This window comes from Gavialis gangeticus, unplaced genomic scaffold (assembly GCF_001723915.1).
Source record: "Gavialis gangeticus isolate Ggan-Ray unplaced genomic scaffold, GavGan_comp1, whole genome shotgun sequence".
Lineage (NCBI taxonomy): Eukaryota > Metazoa > Chordata > Crocodylia > Gavialidae > Gavialis > Gavialis gangeticus.
In genome coordinates, this window is record NW_017729011.1 from 19,537,164 (window position 1) to 19,553,076 (window position 15,913).

General features: G+C 46.7%; 1 protein-coding gene across 3 annotated transcripts in view; it reads right to left on the bottom strand.

The window, feature by feature from the left end:
* Window positions 1-15,913, bottom strand: part of BRD3 (bromodomain containing 3) — a 53,434-nt gene that overhangs the window by 13,645 nt on the left and 23,876 nt on the right. For 2 of the 3 annotated variants that reach the window (XM_019510772.1, XM_019510770.1), the window contains 5 exons: window positions 12,374-12,697; window positions 9,197-9,334; window positions 7,670-7,817; window positions 6,139-6,353; window positions 3,930-4,301 (listed from right to left, as the gene is read on the bottom strand). In XM_019510772.1, coding sequence (XP_019366317.1) covers window positions 3,930-4,301; window positions 6,139-6,353; window positions 7,670-7,817; window positions 9,197-9,334; window positions 12,374-12,574 — 1,074 coding nt within the window. In that variant the 5' untranslated portion in view covers window positions 12,575-12,697. Of the gene's footprint in view, window positions 1-3,929; window positions 4,302-6,138; window positions 6,354-7,669; window positions 7,818-9,196; window positions 9,335-12,373; window positions 12,698-13,545; window positions 13,627-15,913 lie in introns of all 3 variants that reach the window. The other variant, XM_019510771.1, reaches the window with a different exon arrangement.

Below are 15,913 nucleotides of genomic sequence, written 5' to 3' on the forward strand. Positions count from 1 at the left end.
CTGTGTGTACACACACACACACACACACACACACACACAGTATACCTATATGTAATATAGTATGTGTATATATAATATGTACAATATATAATACAGTGAGAGATGCGCGCGCGCACACACACACACACACACACACACCCCCCACTGTCTTCCCTGACAGGTAAGTGTATATATAGTGGAAACTGCATAACGTGAGTCCAAAGCCAAAAGGCTCATGATTTACCATACAGGTCATTGGCTTGGGCCCCAGCAGAGCTGACAGCATTTCAAGCTACAGTAACCCCATAGCTTAGTACTGCTCAGTATGTGTGCACCCCAGATACCACCCCCAAAAGGAGCCATGTGTTAGTTACCCCCCGCCACTTATGACTGGAACCAGATGTTCTTTGTTGCGAGTCCAAAAATGTATATGCAGATGATGCATGGCAACCTGGTCTGGCTCCACTTCATGGAGGACAGGGTCACACATCATATACAACAGGCTGAGAGGGGGCAAGAAAGGGATTCTGGGTGAAATGCTTGGAGCCCTGCTTGGCGAGTCTGCCAGACATTTAAGGCTGGGGAAGAAACAAGAATAATTGGAAATGGGAAAGAAAGGCATAGCTCAGCTGCAGGAGTGAAGAAGTCAAACTATTCAAAGCAGTGGCTCAACCCCATGACTTGAAAAAGAGTCAGTGCTAAGGGGGGTTAGTGCTATGGGCACTACAATATATCTTATTCAGGTAGGTTCTCAGAAGTATGTTTGCCCAATAGGGGCCATGTGTTTTATAGTCTTGTTCAGTATTGGCTGCATTTAATCAACTTCATAGTTGGTTTCCATTATTCAGCACATGCTGCTTTTGACAGCAGTTTAATGATAGATAATTTATTTAATGAGGTTTCCTTGTCTGTGGATACAAGACAAGGAGCTTCCCCCCATGCTGACTGGGGAATAAAACCTCTTTTAATATTTGAGTAACTACAGTACTATATGAAAGTCAGCTCCAGCATCTATATGTATAAAGGATTATACAGCAGCCATGACTTGTCTCGCATCTTCTACACAGTAGTAAGCAAGGGACAGAACACCACTCAGTTGCTTAAACAGTGCGATCAGATCAATTAAAGGACTCAAGGTCCATAAGAACATGGACTGAAAGGAATGAGCTGAGCATCAATGCAAAGCCAGACAAAAACCAGAGATGTCTACGTCTTAATAGCACACAACTTGTCTAAAGCATCGTACTCCTATATAATCCTTGGACAAAACCCTGGCCTTGCTAGAAGCAACAATAATGTTGTTTTCAGAGTCAGACTGTCACTCCTCTTTCTTCTTACTTGTCTTCTTCACATGCTAGCTAGAAACCTTGCCATAAAACTAAGCCAACCAGACTTGAATGCACTCGGTGCCTTGCCGGCTCAAGGCCATATAAAGTCTTGCTGGTGTCAATGTACTGCCTGAGTGGGTTAGTGAAGTGACACTTGGCTATCTATAATTTAGGGACTGTTCTGTGCAGACTACTAGGGAAGATACTACCAACAGCCAAAATAATCCTATTACTGCAGTTACAATCAGTGTTGTGCAAGCTGTAAAGGCCTGAGGGAGAAACAAATATCCTCCCCAACTCGCATGAAATCAATCTGGTATCTTCACCCCCTTGCAAGATGGACAGTGGCATGTGAGCTAGTACTACTGTGGACACAGCACATGCGGTTTACTGAGCAGTGGATATCCCGCCACCCTAAGTGCTTCATAATTAGCCAGCCCAACCACATCCGCATCTGCTCCAAGAAGACCCAAGGAGAAGCACTCAAATACCAATGAGAAAGTCCCAGTTGGGGCCCCATCCTGCTGGCTGTACCACAAACAAGAGTTCTGCCATTGGCTATGACGAAAACGGGACCTGGTGACATCTGGGAGTGACCCAGTAATGGTCTGGTGATCCAGTTCATATGGATGAAGCCCCGTAAGTCCCACTGAAGTCAGGAGATGGAAGACCCATGCAGGAGACGGAAGACTGTCCTCACAACAGGACACAGCCAAGAGCCTCCACTGCTTGTTACCCAAGGACAGCGAGATGCCAGCTACATCTCTCCCAGGCTCCTGAGGGAAGGGAAACCTAATAAATAAAACTCTGAAGCCCTGTCCATAGTCAGCACTGAAGACATGTCTTCCAGTCTCCCAGATTCCCAATTGTCTTGAATTGCTGCCCACATCTGGCTTGCAATTCAAGACAACCCCCAGGCTCCTCTAGTCACCATCCTCTAGCCCACAGTTTCTGAACCTGTGGTATGCATACCCCTGGGGGGTACATGGGTACCCCAACACTTTCTCTCACCCTCTTTTCCTCTCAAAACTATGGCAAAAAAAAAAAAAAAAAAAATCGGGGCGCTGCGCTTTAAATTCCCTGGTAATAATTTGGTTTGCCCTCCTCAGTAATAATTTGGCCCTGGGTTCAGCCCTCCTAGCTTTGGGCAACATCACTTCTAGCCCAGGTACATACTTGAGTTGTGCACCCCGGTATAAGAAGTGGCCACACCAGATCAGACATCCGTCACATCGTGGCCTTATATACACTGCCCTTCTTCCAACACATAGCACACATTAGTGTGTAAATATAAAATCCCCTGGAAAATTGAATGTTGGGGTACTGATTAAAATTTTCAGAAGTTAGGGGGTGCTTGCTACTTAAAAGGTAGACCAAAGGGGCTGCTTGTGGTGTCTCTGCCAGCACAGAGCTGACTGCCCCGGCCTCGGCGTTGGAGATCATACTGCTTCGCACTTGGATAAGTGCCTTACAGACTGTTGTCCTCACAACACCCCTGTGAGGTAGGTAAGTATTAGTATACACATTTTACAGAGTGCAGGGAGGAAACTGAGGCACAGGAAGGTGAAGTCACTCATCCAAGCCCCTGATGCCAGCGATGGGGTCAGGACCGTTAGCACCGAGCCTCACGTACAGTGTAGCACGCCACACTGACAAAACACCCACCCCTTGGGGAGAACATGCTGCTGTAGTACCCCCCCACACTATAGCATTGTTATAGCAAGATGTCGTGTGCTGGACCATGGCTACAGTGCTTACAGAGACTGGGGCACATCTGCCAAGGTACTTAAATGACAGAGACTGGGGCGCATTGTTGGTCTTATATCACATGGGTATTTTGGAAAGCATCATTCATTGGCTTCACCTGGAGAAGACTCTCAATGTAACAGCAAAAGCTAGCAGAAACAGCCTTAGCCTCCTGCACATGGAGGAACATCTCACCTCCGCCAACTGAGAGTCCTACAGCCAGCTGACCGGCAAAACAGTGGTAGCAATCTGGAGCCCTAAAGATGAGAAGGCAGAGTAGGAAACCTTCAAGGATGCTCCAGAAGGATTCAGAGAAAGCTTTACTCCCCTAAATAAAAGCACCCTGCAGATTGGACCATAACAAGGTAAGCTGAAAGAGCTGCCTTTGAAAGAGGCAGCCGGGAACTACTGCCAACTTGTAATACTGCTACATTTGTAAGATCAGCCACCGTCCAACGACCAGGTCATGTTCAGCTCCCATGTGAAGTCCCACAACATATGGCCATACAAAGCCAAACCAGTAACAGAGAGGAAGGTAGTGGTTGCCATATACATGGTGCCCTAGTGATGAAACCCCATAAAACACTGCCCATCAGCACTTCGGAGCCTGCCGCATTGGTTTAAAACAGCCAGACTATCTGCAAAGGGAGCAGCTATTCCAGACAATCGGATGCTAGAGAGCAGGGAAAATTGTTCCAGGACATGGAGAAAGGGAAACCAAACAGTAAAACCTCCAAATGTTCCACACCTCAGGTTAATTTTCCACCACCCCTCCCCGGCCAAGTGCTGCCCCTCTTCAAGAGCTCTTGCCCATCTTATATTCGCCACCAGAGGAGTTAAGGCACCCTATAAAAGAGGTGGTAAACGTGGACATACTTTAACAGTACTGAGATCCATAGGGTGTTTGATAATATCGTGATAGTCATGTAATTCCAAGGCCTCTGCATCGACAGGCTTGTAAAAGGGCCATGCGTAGGCAGCGTGTTTCTTAGACAGCATCTCCTTGAGGATGCTGTCACAGTACTTGAGGTGCTCAGAGAGTTTGCCCTTCTTCCCCGCATGCTGCGGGACCTCCCCATCCTCGAGGTCTTTCTTTGGTGGTTTGATGGGTCGGCCGCCGCTCTCGCGCCGTGCGACCACTTTTGCCTGCTTTGGGTCGGACAACGGCGTGGGCGACTCGCTCCGGCTGGCAGTGATGGCGGACGTGGTGGGTGTGGTTGTGTCTGCTTTTCGCTTCACTCCCTTTTTCTGAAACGTGAGAGAGCAGACAGAAGTTGTGAATGTTTGTCCAGCCGACAACCTGTGTAAACAGGTGCCAACTGGGGGCCTGACACTGGCACAAGTCCCGGGGCCTCAATATCCACGCCCCCACCCTGACATCACAGATGTTAGTGATAAGAGAAGCAAACCCTTGGACATTACTACAATGAAGCAAATGGAGCTGGACACTAACATGTGAGGTCAGGCCCTGTTTTGTAACCTGAAGGCCTGATGGGTCAGGCTTGGGAGCCATTACACCGCTGTATTCAGTAGAACTACACAGGAAAGTTAATGCCCTGTGCAGGACAGCAAGCACTTCACAGTCTGGCCCCAAGCAAAACAGACCACATACAGGCCGTGAAGAGCCACAGTGCAATTCCTCCCGTCCTTTTCTCCCCGGCAGCTCTTATTCTTTTGGAAAAATAATTAGCTTTCCTTGTGAATCTGGCGGGGAGAAAAGTATTTTGCAGCAGTGACTGCTTTGAAGTGTTACTTCAACCACTCTAATTTTGGTTGATTTTGTAACGTGGAAGGGAAATATGCCTACGTACAGGCTGATCCTGAGCAAAAAAGAGTTGCTTGTTCATGGAATATATCAGGATTTAAAAAAGGACTTTGTGGGGGGGAGAAATAGGGGGGAAAGGAGGGAGGGAATACCTGAAGCAGTCTCTTCCTCCTCTATTCCTGAATGGAAGCTGCATTTGGGGAAGGAAGAAAGCTCTGTGCTCCTAACTCCTGAAGATGCAACTTTACCTCAACTTGTGGCATTAAATTTGAGAACTTATGACACAGGTAGCTCTGGCACGATGGTGCCCTCTTCGATTAGAGGGCAACATGCAAAAAGCTTTCACTCTGTAGTATACCATTAATAGCAATGCAGCTTAACTATATTTGGATCTCACCCAGCACAAGTTCATTAGCCTCTGGGTGGTATCAGCTTATAAACAACAAACAACTCCATTGCTGTTTATAATTCTACAAACAATTATACCTAGCTCTCACCTAGCATTTCCAGTGAGTAGGTCTCCAAGCACTTCACAGAGGTGCTCAGAATCCATCTCCCCATTTTACAGATGGGGAAACTGAAATAGAGAGGACAAGTGACCTGCCCATGGTCACCCAGCAGGCCAGCAGCAGAGGCAAGAAAACAAGTCAGGTCTCCCGAGTCTCCCTTCAGCATTGTTTGCTAGGCAACTCTGCCTCTCCAGTCAGCACCAAGAGTCTGCAGTTAAATTTCAAGCAGGAAAGAAATCTTTGGGTTCCCAAGCCATGTTTCCACTGCATTGCTCCTGATCATAATGCTGCCCTCCACTAATCAAGCAAACTGACAAACTGAACTGCACGATACAGGGACACAACCAGAAGCAGAGCACAGTCAGGAAAGGGGAGTGGAATTTGCTCCTCCCAGTGACAGTACTGGTCTGAAATAGGCAGACAATGCCAATACCCTCTACCAGGAGATCCAGCCTGAAGGCATCACTGAGGCACAATTCCTAGTGCCTACACTAGAGGCAAGACTGCAGGGCTGGGCTCTTACTGAACTGCACAGTGACACTGGAAAGGCCTTCACCTATTCTTTAGGCTCGATTCTGCAAACCATAAAAAAGGGACAAGTCTACCAAACTCTGGGAAAGGAGAGATTCCTTGGACAGAAGTGGGATACAGGCCTGTGGCCTCCGAAAGGCTTTAACTTCAGTGATGGCTGGAGAGCTGGCAAGGCAAATACAAATGGAAATGACTTGTTTCTAACCAGCGGTTATGGCACCATGCCGCCTACCGCAACTGCAGATCCCAGAGAGAAGAGGGCCTTGGACTTCTGGATTACCTTGACTACCGGTGGCGTCGGAGGAACCACCGGCATGATCGGCGCGGCGGGAGGAGGGGGAGCGGCGGCGGGAGGGGCAGTGACAGGCGGGACGTTTGCAGTGATGGTTGGCACTGGCGTAGCAGCGATAACCGGCGTCTGCGACACGGCGGGAGGGACGTTCTGGAAAGGGGCCGGCGGGGAGACAGAGGACACGGCTGCTGCCTGCTGTGCTCCTTTGGGACAACAAGATTCAACGTGAGTGATGTAGCAGCCATGCTCAGCAGGAGGGGCTGTTGCCTCCGGATACTATGGGAAGTGACCAGCCAAGCCCGGTCCCAGAACAGCACCGTCTCTAGTACCCCACTGACAGCCTACGCTGAGCAAAGCAGTGAGGGACTGGGGGGAAAAAATCCAACTGGATTCAATCCGGCTTTGCTTTGAACCTGGTCTCCTGTCCTTCCCCCTATACCTTCCCCTGTTATACAGATGCAGGCTTCTACCTGCTACACAGCGCAGCATTTTAGAAGGTGCAAAGGTTCAAAAAGAGGGGGAGAGGGGGAATATTTACAGCAATATTTCCTACCAGGCTAAAGTGATAAACATCTTTTGCATTTTTGCAGCAACTCTCGCCAAAGGGTCCTCACAAGCACATAACCCCACATGTAACAGCATCCCTGCAAAGTTTTAGCTGTGCTTGACACAGGGAAACTGAGGCACAAACAGGATTTGGGGAATTTGCCCAAAGCTGCAATTTGGAGCTGTTTAACATGAGGACTTGCAGCTGTACAAGCTGGGGGTTGGATCCCATGCTCAGCTGAACTAGCACAAACCCTGGTGTGGGCAATCTGATTTCAGTGGAAAGGCAGCTTACCACAAACGAACCTTTGGATTGATCCAAATCATCCTAATTAGAAACAGACCCACTTCCAACTGACCCAAGCGCACTCGCACCATCTGCTGAACTATCTTAACCCAACAGTTTTTAAAGCATCTCTCTCACTACCCTGGTACCAATTTGTGTGTAGACAGGAAAGCAAGCCAGGGACTTAGGGTGCTTGGAAGGACTTAAGAGACCTGGTCCAAGTCCCTGCTTTGCTACAGATTTCCTGTGTGACCATGGGCTAACCACATAGGGTGCAAAGGTATTTAGGTACCTAACCCCCATAGAAATCAATGGGCGTGAAGCACCTAAGCAACTCCGTAGAGCTGGATCCTACTTGCTTCATACCTCAGTTTCCCAGCTGTACAATGGGGAAAACAGCACTGCCCCACTTCACAGGGATGCTGTGAGGATGAACGTAGGACAGCCTGCAAGCTGCTGAGGCAGTTGTGTTACAAGAGCCATGCGAATGTCTTATGCAAACAGACAAGCCCTGAATCGGTAGGTGAGCAGGATCCAGGAGACTTTGGTTTAGCTGCATTGTCCTAAGCGTGAAGACGTGCTCCTTTCCTATCCTCTTCCATGTTTGGCTAGCAAGGTAGGGCAGAAGTTAGGTCGGGGACCACCGACAGCCTTCTCGCACCTAAATGAGCCTGGTCGGCTACTAACCTGCACTTTGTCCGCTTGCTGCTGGCTTGCGACCTTTGCCTTTTGGAACCGGCGGTAACAATTCAACTTCCTCCTGAGGCATCTGGGCCACTTTCTGCAGAAAAATCTTCTCCAGGGCTTGAGCCATGAGGACGATGTCATCAGTGGGCTGCGGGGGCAGAGGACAAAGCGGCGCTAGCATCAGTCACATCCGAGGAGCGCAGAAACGCTGACAACCTTTACAAGTTCATGGTTTCATTCCTCTCTTGGCAGGAGCTGTTTTCCAGGGACTGAAGGCACCAATGTCACGTCATGTCATGGTGCCTTCAGTGCCTGGGAAACAGGACAGGTTCCATAACGCAAAATGACAGTATTCCCAAATATTTGAAAAGCTGCCATAGAGACTTGGGAGAACAACTGTTCTCCCCTGCTGCAGGACTGCAAGACAAGAGGCAGTGGGTTTAAAATACAGCAAAGAAGATTTAGACTGAAGCTCACAAAACACTTCTTAGAATGAATGATAAAAGGTAATGGAACAAGTTACCTAGGAAGTTTTGGCATCTCCTTCCCAAAGCTTTTTTTTCAGATCATGCCAGTAAGCATTTTTCTGGGATGGTTTAGAAACAGCATATCCCACATTTTAGGCAGGAGGTTGGACAGTTTCTTCCAACTACCCAACTCTCTCCTAGCTCTGAAAATTAAAATACTGCTTTCCCCCCTTCTCTCCTTTCTGTTCTGAACTACCTAGCAAGCTACAGCCTTTAAATACAGCCCTCCCAGGAGAATAAGATGACAGCATCTTGTGGAGCCCAAATCAACACCATGCTATATAATCAGCTTGGAGGCAATGAGCTGGAACAGTTGAGCTCCCATTCCCCCTGCCATGATATCAGAAACAGGTCCCCCCTCTGCAGCATAGCCTAATTAAATTTGTTTAGTCCAACTTTCTCCCTAGCTGGACTCAATGATGACAAATTATCTTCAGAAAACTACTATGAGGAATAAAATGCACTTTAAATACATGAGCACATGCGTGTACATACGCGCACAATCAATAAGCTAGTGATAAAGCGCACAAAAACTGGCAGGACAGGGCCAGAATGTGTTATGATAGGATTTACCTTCCTGCCCCTTGCTGCTAAGAGGGTAATGGTTTTAGTTACCATTTACTAGACAAGGAGACGTAACACTTAGCACTTAGGTTCCACATAACACCCACGTAGTGATGGACAAGCGCCAGCTAATCAGAAAGACTTCCTAAATGCAATCTGAAGGGCTGAAAAATCTCAAATTTTGCTCAAGCCCCAAGATAGGAAGAACTCTACCTACATTAGAACAGATTAGCATTTATGCTGATGCCCAGGAAGAATCATATAAAAACAGTGTTGCGACTGCTTAAAGAAATGTGACTGCCATCAGCGGCATTTCAAAGCGTGGCAAGGAGGGCTTTGCACACAAAGTTATCCTGAGTTAACCTGGGAGTTATCCCAAGTTAAATGTTACAGCATAATAGCCTCACACACTATACTGATTGCTTGGCTCCTTTACCTTGTTGTAAATATAACAGTTTGTAAACATTGTGTTGAAATCCTGCATACATTCACTGGCACTCCAGTAATAGTTATGTTCCAGCCGCTTCTTGATCGTCCCCATGTCCATCGGGTTTTTGATTATTTTGTGATAATCCTGCTCAAGAAAAAGAAAGAGGCATTAACACCTGACAATACTGGTTCAGAGGGTTTTGTTCAGCAGCAATGAAGCACCTTTCTCTGCTTCTGAGCATGCATAAAACACACTCCTGCTCAGACTCCTAAGAGAAGCTCTGCTTTCACTTACTCCAAAACTGAGAGCTCTTAACCCATTCTTCACTCATGAAAAGGGACATTATGAATAAACCTCAGAATCTCTTATGCAATGTGAATATATAGTCCTTCCCTGCTGAGCAAAAAGGGATTATCTCAGTTTAAAAAGATACATATACATAATACTGTATTTTGCACACAATAATACTGTATTTTGCACACAAAGATCATGGAAAAATAGGGGGTTTTCCACTGAGCTTTTGGAACCTGGTTTTAATCCTGCTGCCCCCTGCACGGTTATAAATTCACTTTTGGTTTCTAATGCAGAATGGAGGGATACTACATAGCTAAACTAAACCCAGCTGACAGTCCAGGTTCAGTACAGATCAAAGGCATTTTTATATATGGACAAACAGATAGTCATGTTAGCCATCTACATTACAACTACAAAGCCTTGATCATGGATCAGTTGAGCTCCTAGAAGATGCCACGATGCCAGGTAATGGATGACTGCTAATAGACAACCTTCCCAGAAGTGGACATTGGACAGATGGGACACAGCATTGCCTAAACATCGCAGTGAACAGGCTTCCTGAAAACCTCTCACCCGGGGTCCCCACATCAACTGTGCCTCATCTGGACTGGTTTTGTGCACCTGCAAATTCTGCAGTGACTCAGGACTGTCCCCCAGAGAAGGGGGTTGAATAAAAAGGTGCCATTTACCATCAGCGTGAAGGCACCAGGGTGCCTGCATAATCTCTAGTCATCTCTACATCTGATATCAAGGAAGGATTTGAAACGCCAACTGCCTCCCTTTGAGGGGCCACTGAGAAGGGAAGGGGAGACTCAGCTCAAGTTTCCTGGCTAAGACAGGCTGCATTTAAACCAATCTCAAAAAAGCAACAATTTTTCCAACCAACCAATTCCTTAAATTTCTCCCCAACCTGCTCTAAGAGCCACTATAAAAACTCCTCAGTAGGAAACTAAATCCATAAAAAGAAGACACCAAGGAGTGAAGCAGCACTGAAATATGGCACAGATGTGCTAAAGCATTTTATTCTTCTGGCCACTACTTTAAATAGAGCCTATTAACATTATGGACTTCAAAGGATCTTGAGCCAGTCCATAAAACTGGGTAATAACTGGTGGTAACTAGAGGTCTCTGGAGCTTACATCACAGCGTCACGCTGTCTTGGATCATACGTGCAATTACAGAACTCGTCACAAAGCCACTCGAGCTAATTTGGGATGGCCTGCCCAGACCCACGTACACAGACGTATAAGGAAGGGGTCACATCTCCATGAAGGAAGTGCCTAGGCTTTGTACCGAGTTGCTGCCTGCTTGCCCAACATCACTGGGGAGAAATAGGAGGGCACGAATTTGAGCACGGAGGTGAAACAGCTCAGTAGAAGGCCAAGTTATGAACTCGGCTTCCTCTCTCATTACACAGCCTCTGCCGAGGCTGACATGATGGGAGCCTTGCTGCCAATCCAAGGGGCACAGACACTGCCTCTGGGGCCATTTCCTCTGCTTCAATCCAGTCGCCCTTTGACGCTGGGCACTTCCTTCTGCTCTTCCTCAGTACCACAGCAGAGGGAAGATCCCAGAAAGCTAATTGGAAATAGAACTTAAAATTAACTAGGTGTGCTGAAGTGCTCCCAAGCTAGTCAAATTTACAGGTAAGGTGTCTATGATCTGTAACGGGAAACAGGAAAACCCTCGATTATTACGGTAAGAAGAGTTCCCCCCCCAGAATAGCAGGTGCAAAACAGGGGCTTTGGGTGAATACTAGAGCAGAAGTTATTTTCCTGTACAGAAACCCTAGTTTCTTTAGTGGGGAGGGAAAGTGCCAGTCTAAAAAAGCTAGAACCAGTAAAGTATTGGCACACATAAGAGGTCACCAAATGGGATTAAAAAATTCTAACTAAATAAAATTTCTATATACACGTACATGCACCCCCCCTTTGTAACCCTCCTTCTGTTCTGGGCCTGACAGGGCTGGAAAAGAATCAAACCTGAAATCCATGAAATCTCGGGACAATTAGCACATCAGGAAACCCGAACCGCAATCCCTCTGCTGCTGCGAATGCAGGTGGGGCCTACAACTCATGGTCAGACCCATTTTCATTGAAAGATTTTATCTGACAGTGACCCCCGAGCAGAGACCCAAGGCAGGCACACTCACGCTAAATGTGAACAGAGACATTATTTGTTGCCCCCCTGCTGAAATCCATGAGACAGATGTATAAACAGCCAAAAGAAAAAAAAAAAACTGAGCTCCTGACCTTCGACAGCAGAAACTAGGACTTTCGGAGGCTTCTTTAAAAAAGTATAACCAGAAACAACCCTGCAATGCTTGCTGAGCTTGACACAACGCCAAGAGAGCTTCAAATGGAATGGAAACACTAGTGCAATTCTTTAGTGCTCCAACAGCCACTGCTGCCCCAAATATTTCAGGACAATCTCCAGCACATTGTCTTTATACGGTCTCTCTGAGCCCAGTCAGAAGATTAATGTTACAGATAACAGTCTCGTCTATTCAAAAAAAGCCCAGAGATAGTAGAGTCTGAGAAGTGCTTTAAATATATATCTATACATACATACATACATACATCTGTATCATATTATATATCTATATCTATAGATACACACACACACACTCCACCCCCCTGCCACACAAAAATACTCCTCCTAAAATTTGATCAAAACTAACTTCCCTTCCAGCAGTCACGAAGACATCAGGTTGGAGTAAGGCTGTCTGTTGGATATTGAGGGTACATTTTGGTGAAGAATGACCCCCCTTCTGGATACAACTAAGAATGAGGAGTCGGGAACTTAAAATGAAATCTGTTCACGCCACAATCGCAGGGACACAAACTGCGCAAAGTGTTCACAGAGCAGAATACAAAGAGGAATGCTTACTGGTAAGTTCAACTTAATTGCATCCACGGGTTGGTAGAAGGGCCAAGCAAACTGATGCTTCCACAAGGTCTTCACCACTACATTTTGCATGTACTGCAACTGGTTGGTTTTCCGCCCGGGCTTGTTGGGGTTGGTGACTTCTGGGGGCGGTGGATTGACAGGGCCCTGAGGAGCCTGGATCGCTGAGGTGACCGCCGACATGTTCCCACCTCTGGATCTCACTCCCGGTTGCGGAAGCTGCAGCACCAGCTAGGAGATTTTCTTTCTTCCTTTATGTTCCCTGAATGGGATGGACATCCCATTTCCAGGGTCCAACCATGCAACCTAGACCACAAGAGAAAGGGGGAAGAGCAGAGGTGTAAATTAAGCTGATCACTTGACACATGTACATCCAAGAAAACACTGAAGGCCTCTGAACCCAAACTCTTGCACTCATCATCCTGTCTCTGATACCGTGGTACTCAGCATGGTGAAGGGAGCTGGATAGCAGCATCTACACTCCAGGGTCCACAGAGAGCTGCTTGCCCTCATAGTGCTGAACTTTGTTCATCTTGGTCCTTCACTGCAAGGAAAAATGCATGCATTTATGGAAGGAGCTAGAAACAGCAAGGAAGCAGCTAGCCTGCAAACACGCATGCTGCCATAAGCTCCTGTGTCAGCGTTGGGTCCCGAGGGGGAGACGAGACCTTCCATTGCGAGTGGGAGACAGTCTAGGACAGGGGCAGGCAATTATTTTGAGGGCTGCATTTCCCTTTCCAGCACAGGGAAGCAGGAACAGCCCCATGGTCCCAGGCCAGAAGCCTTTGCTAGGCAGGGGTTTCTGGTTGGGGGGCAAGGGCTAGGCAGACCTTGCTGCTGGGTCCTGCCACTAGCTTCCTCTGGGTCCTACAGCCCCCGGCTCCTGTCATCTTTGACAGGTAGCTAGGAGCAAACAAAATATTAATTTTCTATTTTTTTAGGGGCCCTGCAGGCCGGACAGAATGGCCTGGTGGGCTGGATCTGGACCCCGGGCCATATTTTGCCCACCCCTGGTCTAAGAGATGCTCTTTCTACACATATCCTCCATAAGCTCTTGTGTCAGGGCTAGGTCCTGAAGGAGAGACGAGACCATCAGTTGCGAGTAGGAGAAAGAGCATGTCCAACCTAGACTTTCTCCTTCATGTGATCCTCACCGTAAAGCTCTTAAGGGCAGGGCCCCTCTCATACCACTCCCAGGTCAGTCTAGTCCAAATAATCAAAGTCCTTGCCTGACTCTAGGGGAAAAAAAAAATATTAGAGCTACTATATTCTGTCTTTTAATAGCACATCTGAAATATGGATGAACACAAAACACACCATTTCATTATTTTTCAATTCAAATTTTTTTCCCCTAGTGCACACCAGGGTAAACAAGCTGGCTGGCATCACCAAGTCTTGTGCACCATATTGCAAACAGCTTTGCTATGTCATCTTCTATAAACATTTGATATTTCAGTTCACATCCGAACTGCAGCTACACTTTTCATGGCAAAATAGACCACACACTCTTCCTGGCGGCAAATTATTTAAAATATGTTCAGAAAAGTATACAAATAGTCGGGCTGACATATGCTCCGAGGACATGTGGGGGAAACAATCACGGGAGAGTAAATACAGAAGCAGCAGTGAAATGTGAAGAGGGAGAGAAAAAAAAATGCAAAGGAAGTGCCTAGAAGAAAGTCTCATTTGCTCTGCTTTTAATCATCGTAGCTTGAAAACCAAACTAAATATAGAACTTCAGCCTAGCCTTGGAGGAGCTGATTAGATGAGAGCAAAAACTCAACACTTATTTAAATTTAGGGGAAATTTTACAAAAATACATGATGGTGTACAAACATAAATGCATCTCTAAAAAGAGATGGATGTAGAAACATAAATATTCCCGGTTGTGCCTAGGTAGCAGAGACATTTCCACGGACAGAAGCAGAACAAGAGCATTAACCTCTTGGTAACCAAGAGGATGAAGTAGAGACAGCATGGGATCATGCCAAGACTGGGACAGAGGCAACTCGGGGAATCAGACTCCAAAAGGAGAATGCAGGAGACCAACAACAGCCCAGATCTTGCACGCTCAGGAGGGTCTCCACTTTCAGAGCTGGTTTTTGCATCGAGTTCAGAAACCAAACAAAACCATGCATGGTGCACACACGTGCAGAACGAACACAGAAGCTAACAGAAGATGCACTTATGGATCCAAGTCTATCCATCTGTCTGGCTAAAAAATTGAGAGGGCGAGGGAACTGGGTTTATTTAGTCTGCAGAAGAGACCGAGAGGGGATTTGATAACAGCTTTCCTGTTTTTAGCACTGGTGGACACAGTTAAAAAATGTCTAATTCTAAAGGTCTTTCCATTCTTCAGCCTCAAAAATTTAAAAAAATAATAAGCGAGCATTGTGACATCTTCCTCCTTTTTTTCTACCCAAGCAACTCTGAACTAGGCCTCTGCCTGAATCTGAGACACCTACTGACTTAGAAAGCCATCAAGACAGGACATCCATGAACCCCTAACGGCAGATCCTGGCATGCACCAGTCAAAAGCTTATATCAGTATATTGGTTAATGAGCCAGAATCCACATACAGATGGAAAAAGGAGGAGGGGTGGGAGTGGAGACCAACCGACTTTTAGTGCAAACTAATCTACAGAGTGTCCATAATAGATCCAGGAATCAAGGTAACATGCCTCACCAGTTCCCTCTAAAGATATCAACTATAAATGCATGATCTACAGCTGCATTGTACAAATATTATTTTCAGCAGGACTTTCCTACACCCTCCTGACTTAGCTGGAGACAAGAGATGGTCTAGTTTTAAAATCACTGGACTGCGATTCACAAATAAAGTTTTGGCCTCTGGTACTGCCACAGCCTCTCTCTGCAACCTTGGGCAAGTCATTTCTTTTCATTTTCCCCCATTCCCCATCTGCACAATAACGATACTTCCTATGTGATTTTTGTCTGTTTTGCCCAATCAGTTTACAGGCTCACAGGGATGGGCTATGTCTTGCGCCGCGTATCTGTGCAGCACCTAACACCACGGGATAGTAATCTTAGCCAGGCCCTCTCTAGAGCTACTGGAACATGATTTGCAAAAAATAACCGATCACATAAATCAGAAAGCATTGATCACAACAGTGGGGACTGCCACGGGAGCAGCCACTCGGCCACCCCTCTTGCTACTTATCCTATTTAATTTGCCTGGGGCAACTCCAGCGGCTACAATCAAAGATGGCTGCAAACCAAAAACCTGCAAACCAGCACTGCAGAATCTGCAGCCATTCGCGTTCTGGAGCTGGCAGCTCAAACCCAATGCTAGTTAAAATGCACCTAGCCCTGCGTTTTTCCCCAGCGACAAAAGCAGCTTCGCTGGAAATCCTTGTTGCTCGCATAAAAGAGGCTTTAACGCGTATTTACCAACTGATTCATCAATATGAATGAGAGCTCTCAGAGGATGGCAGAGCCGAGAAAGGACTTTTCCCACAAGCTGCTCCTGGGAGCAGCAGTACAGCATTTTATGCAAAAAAC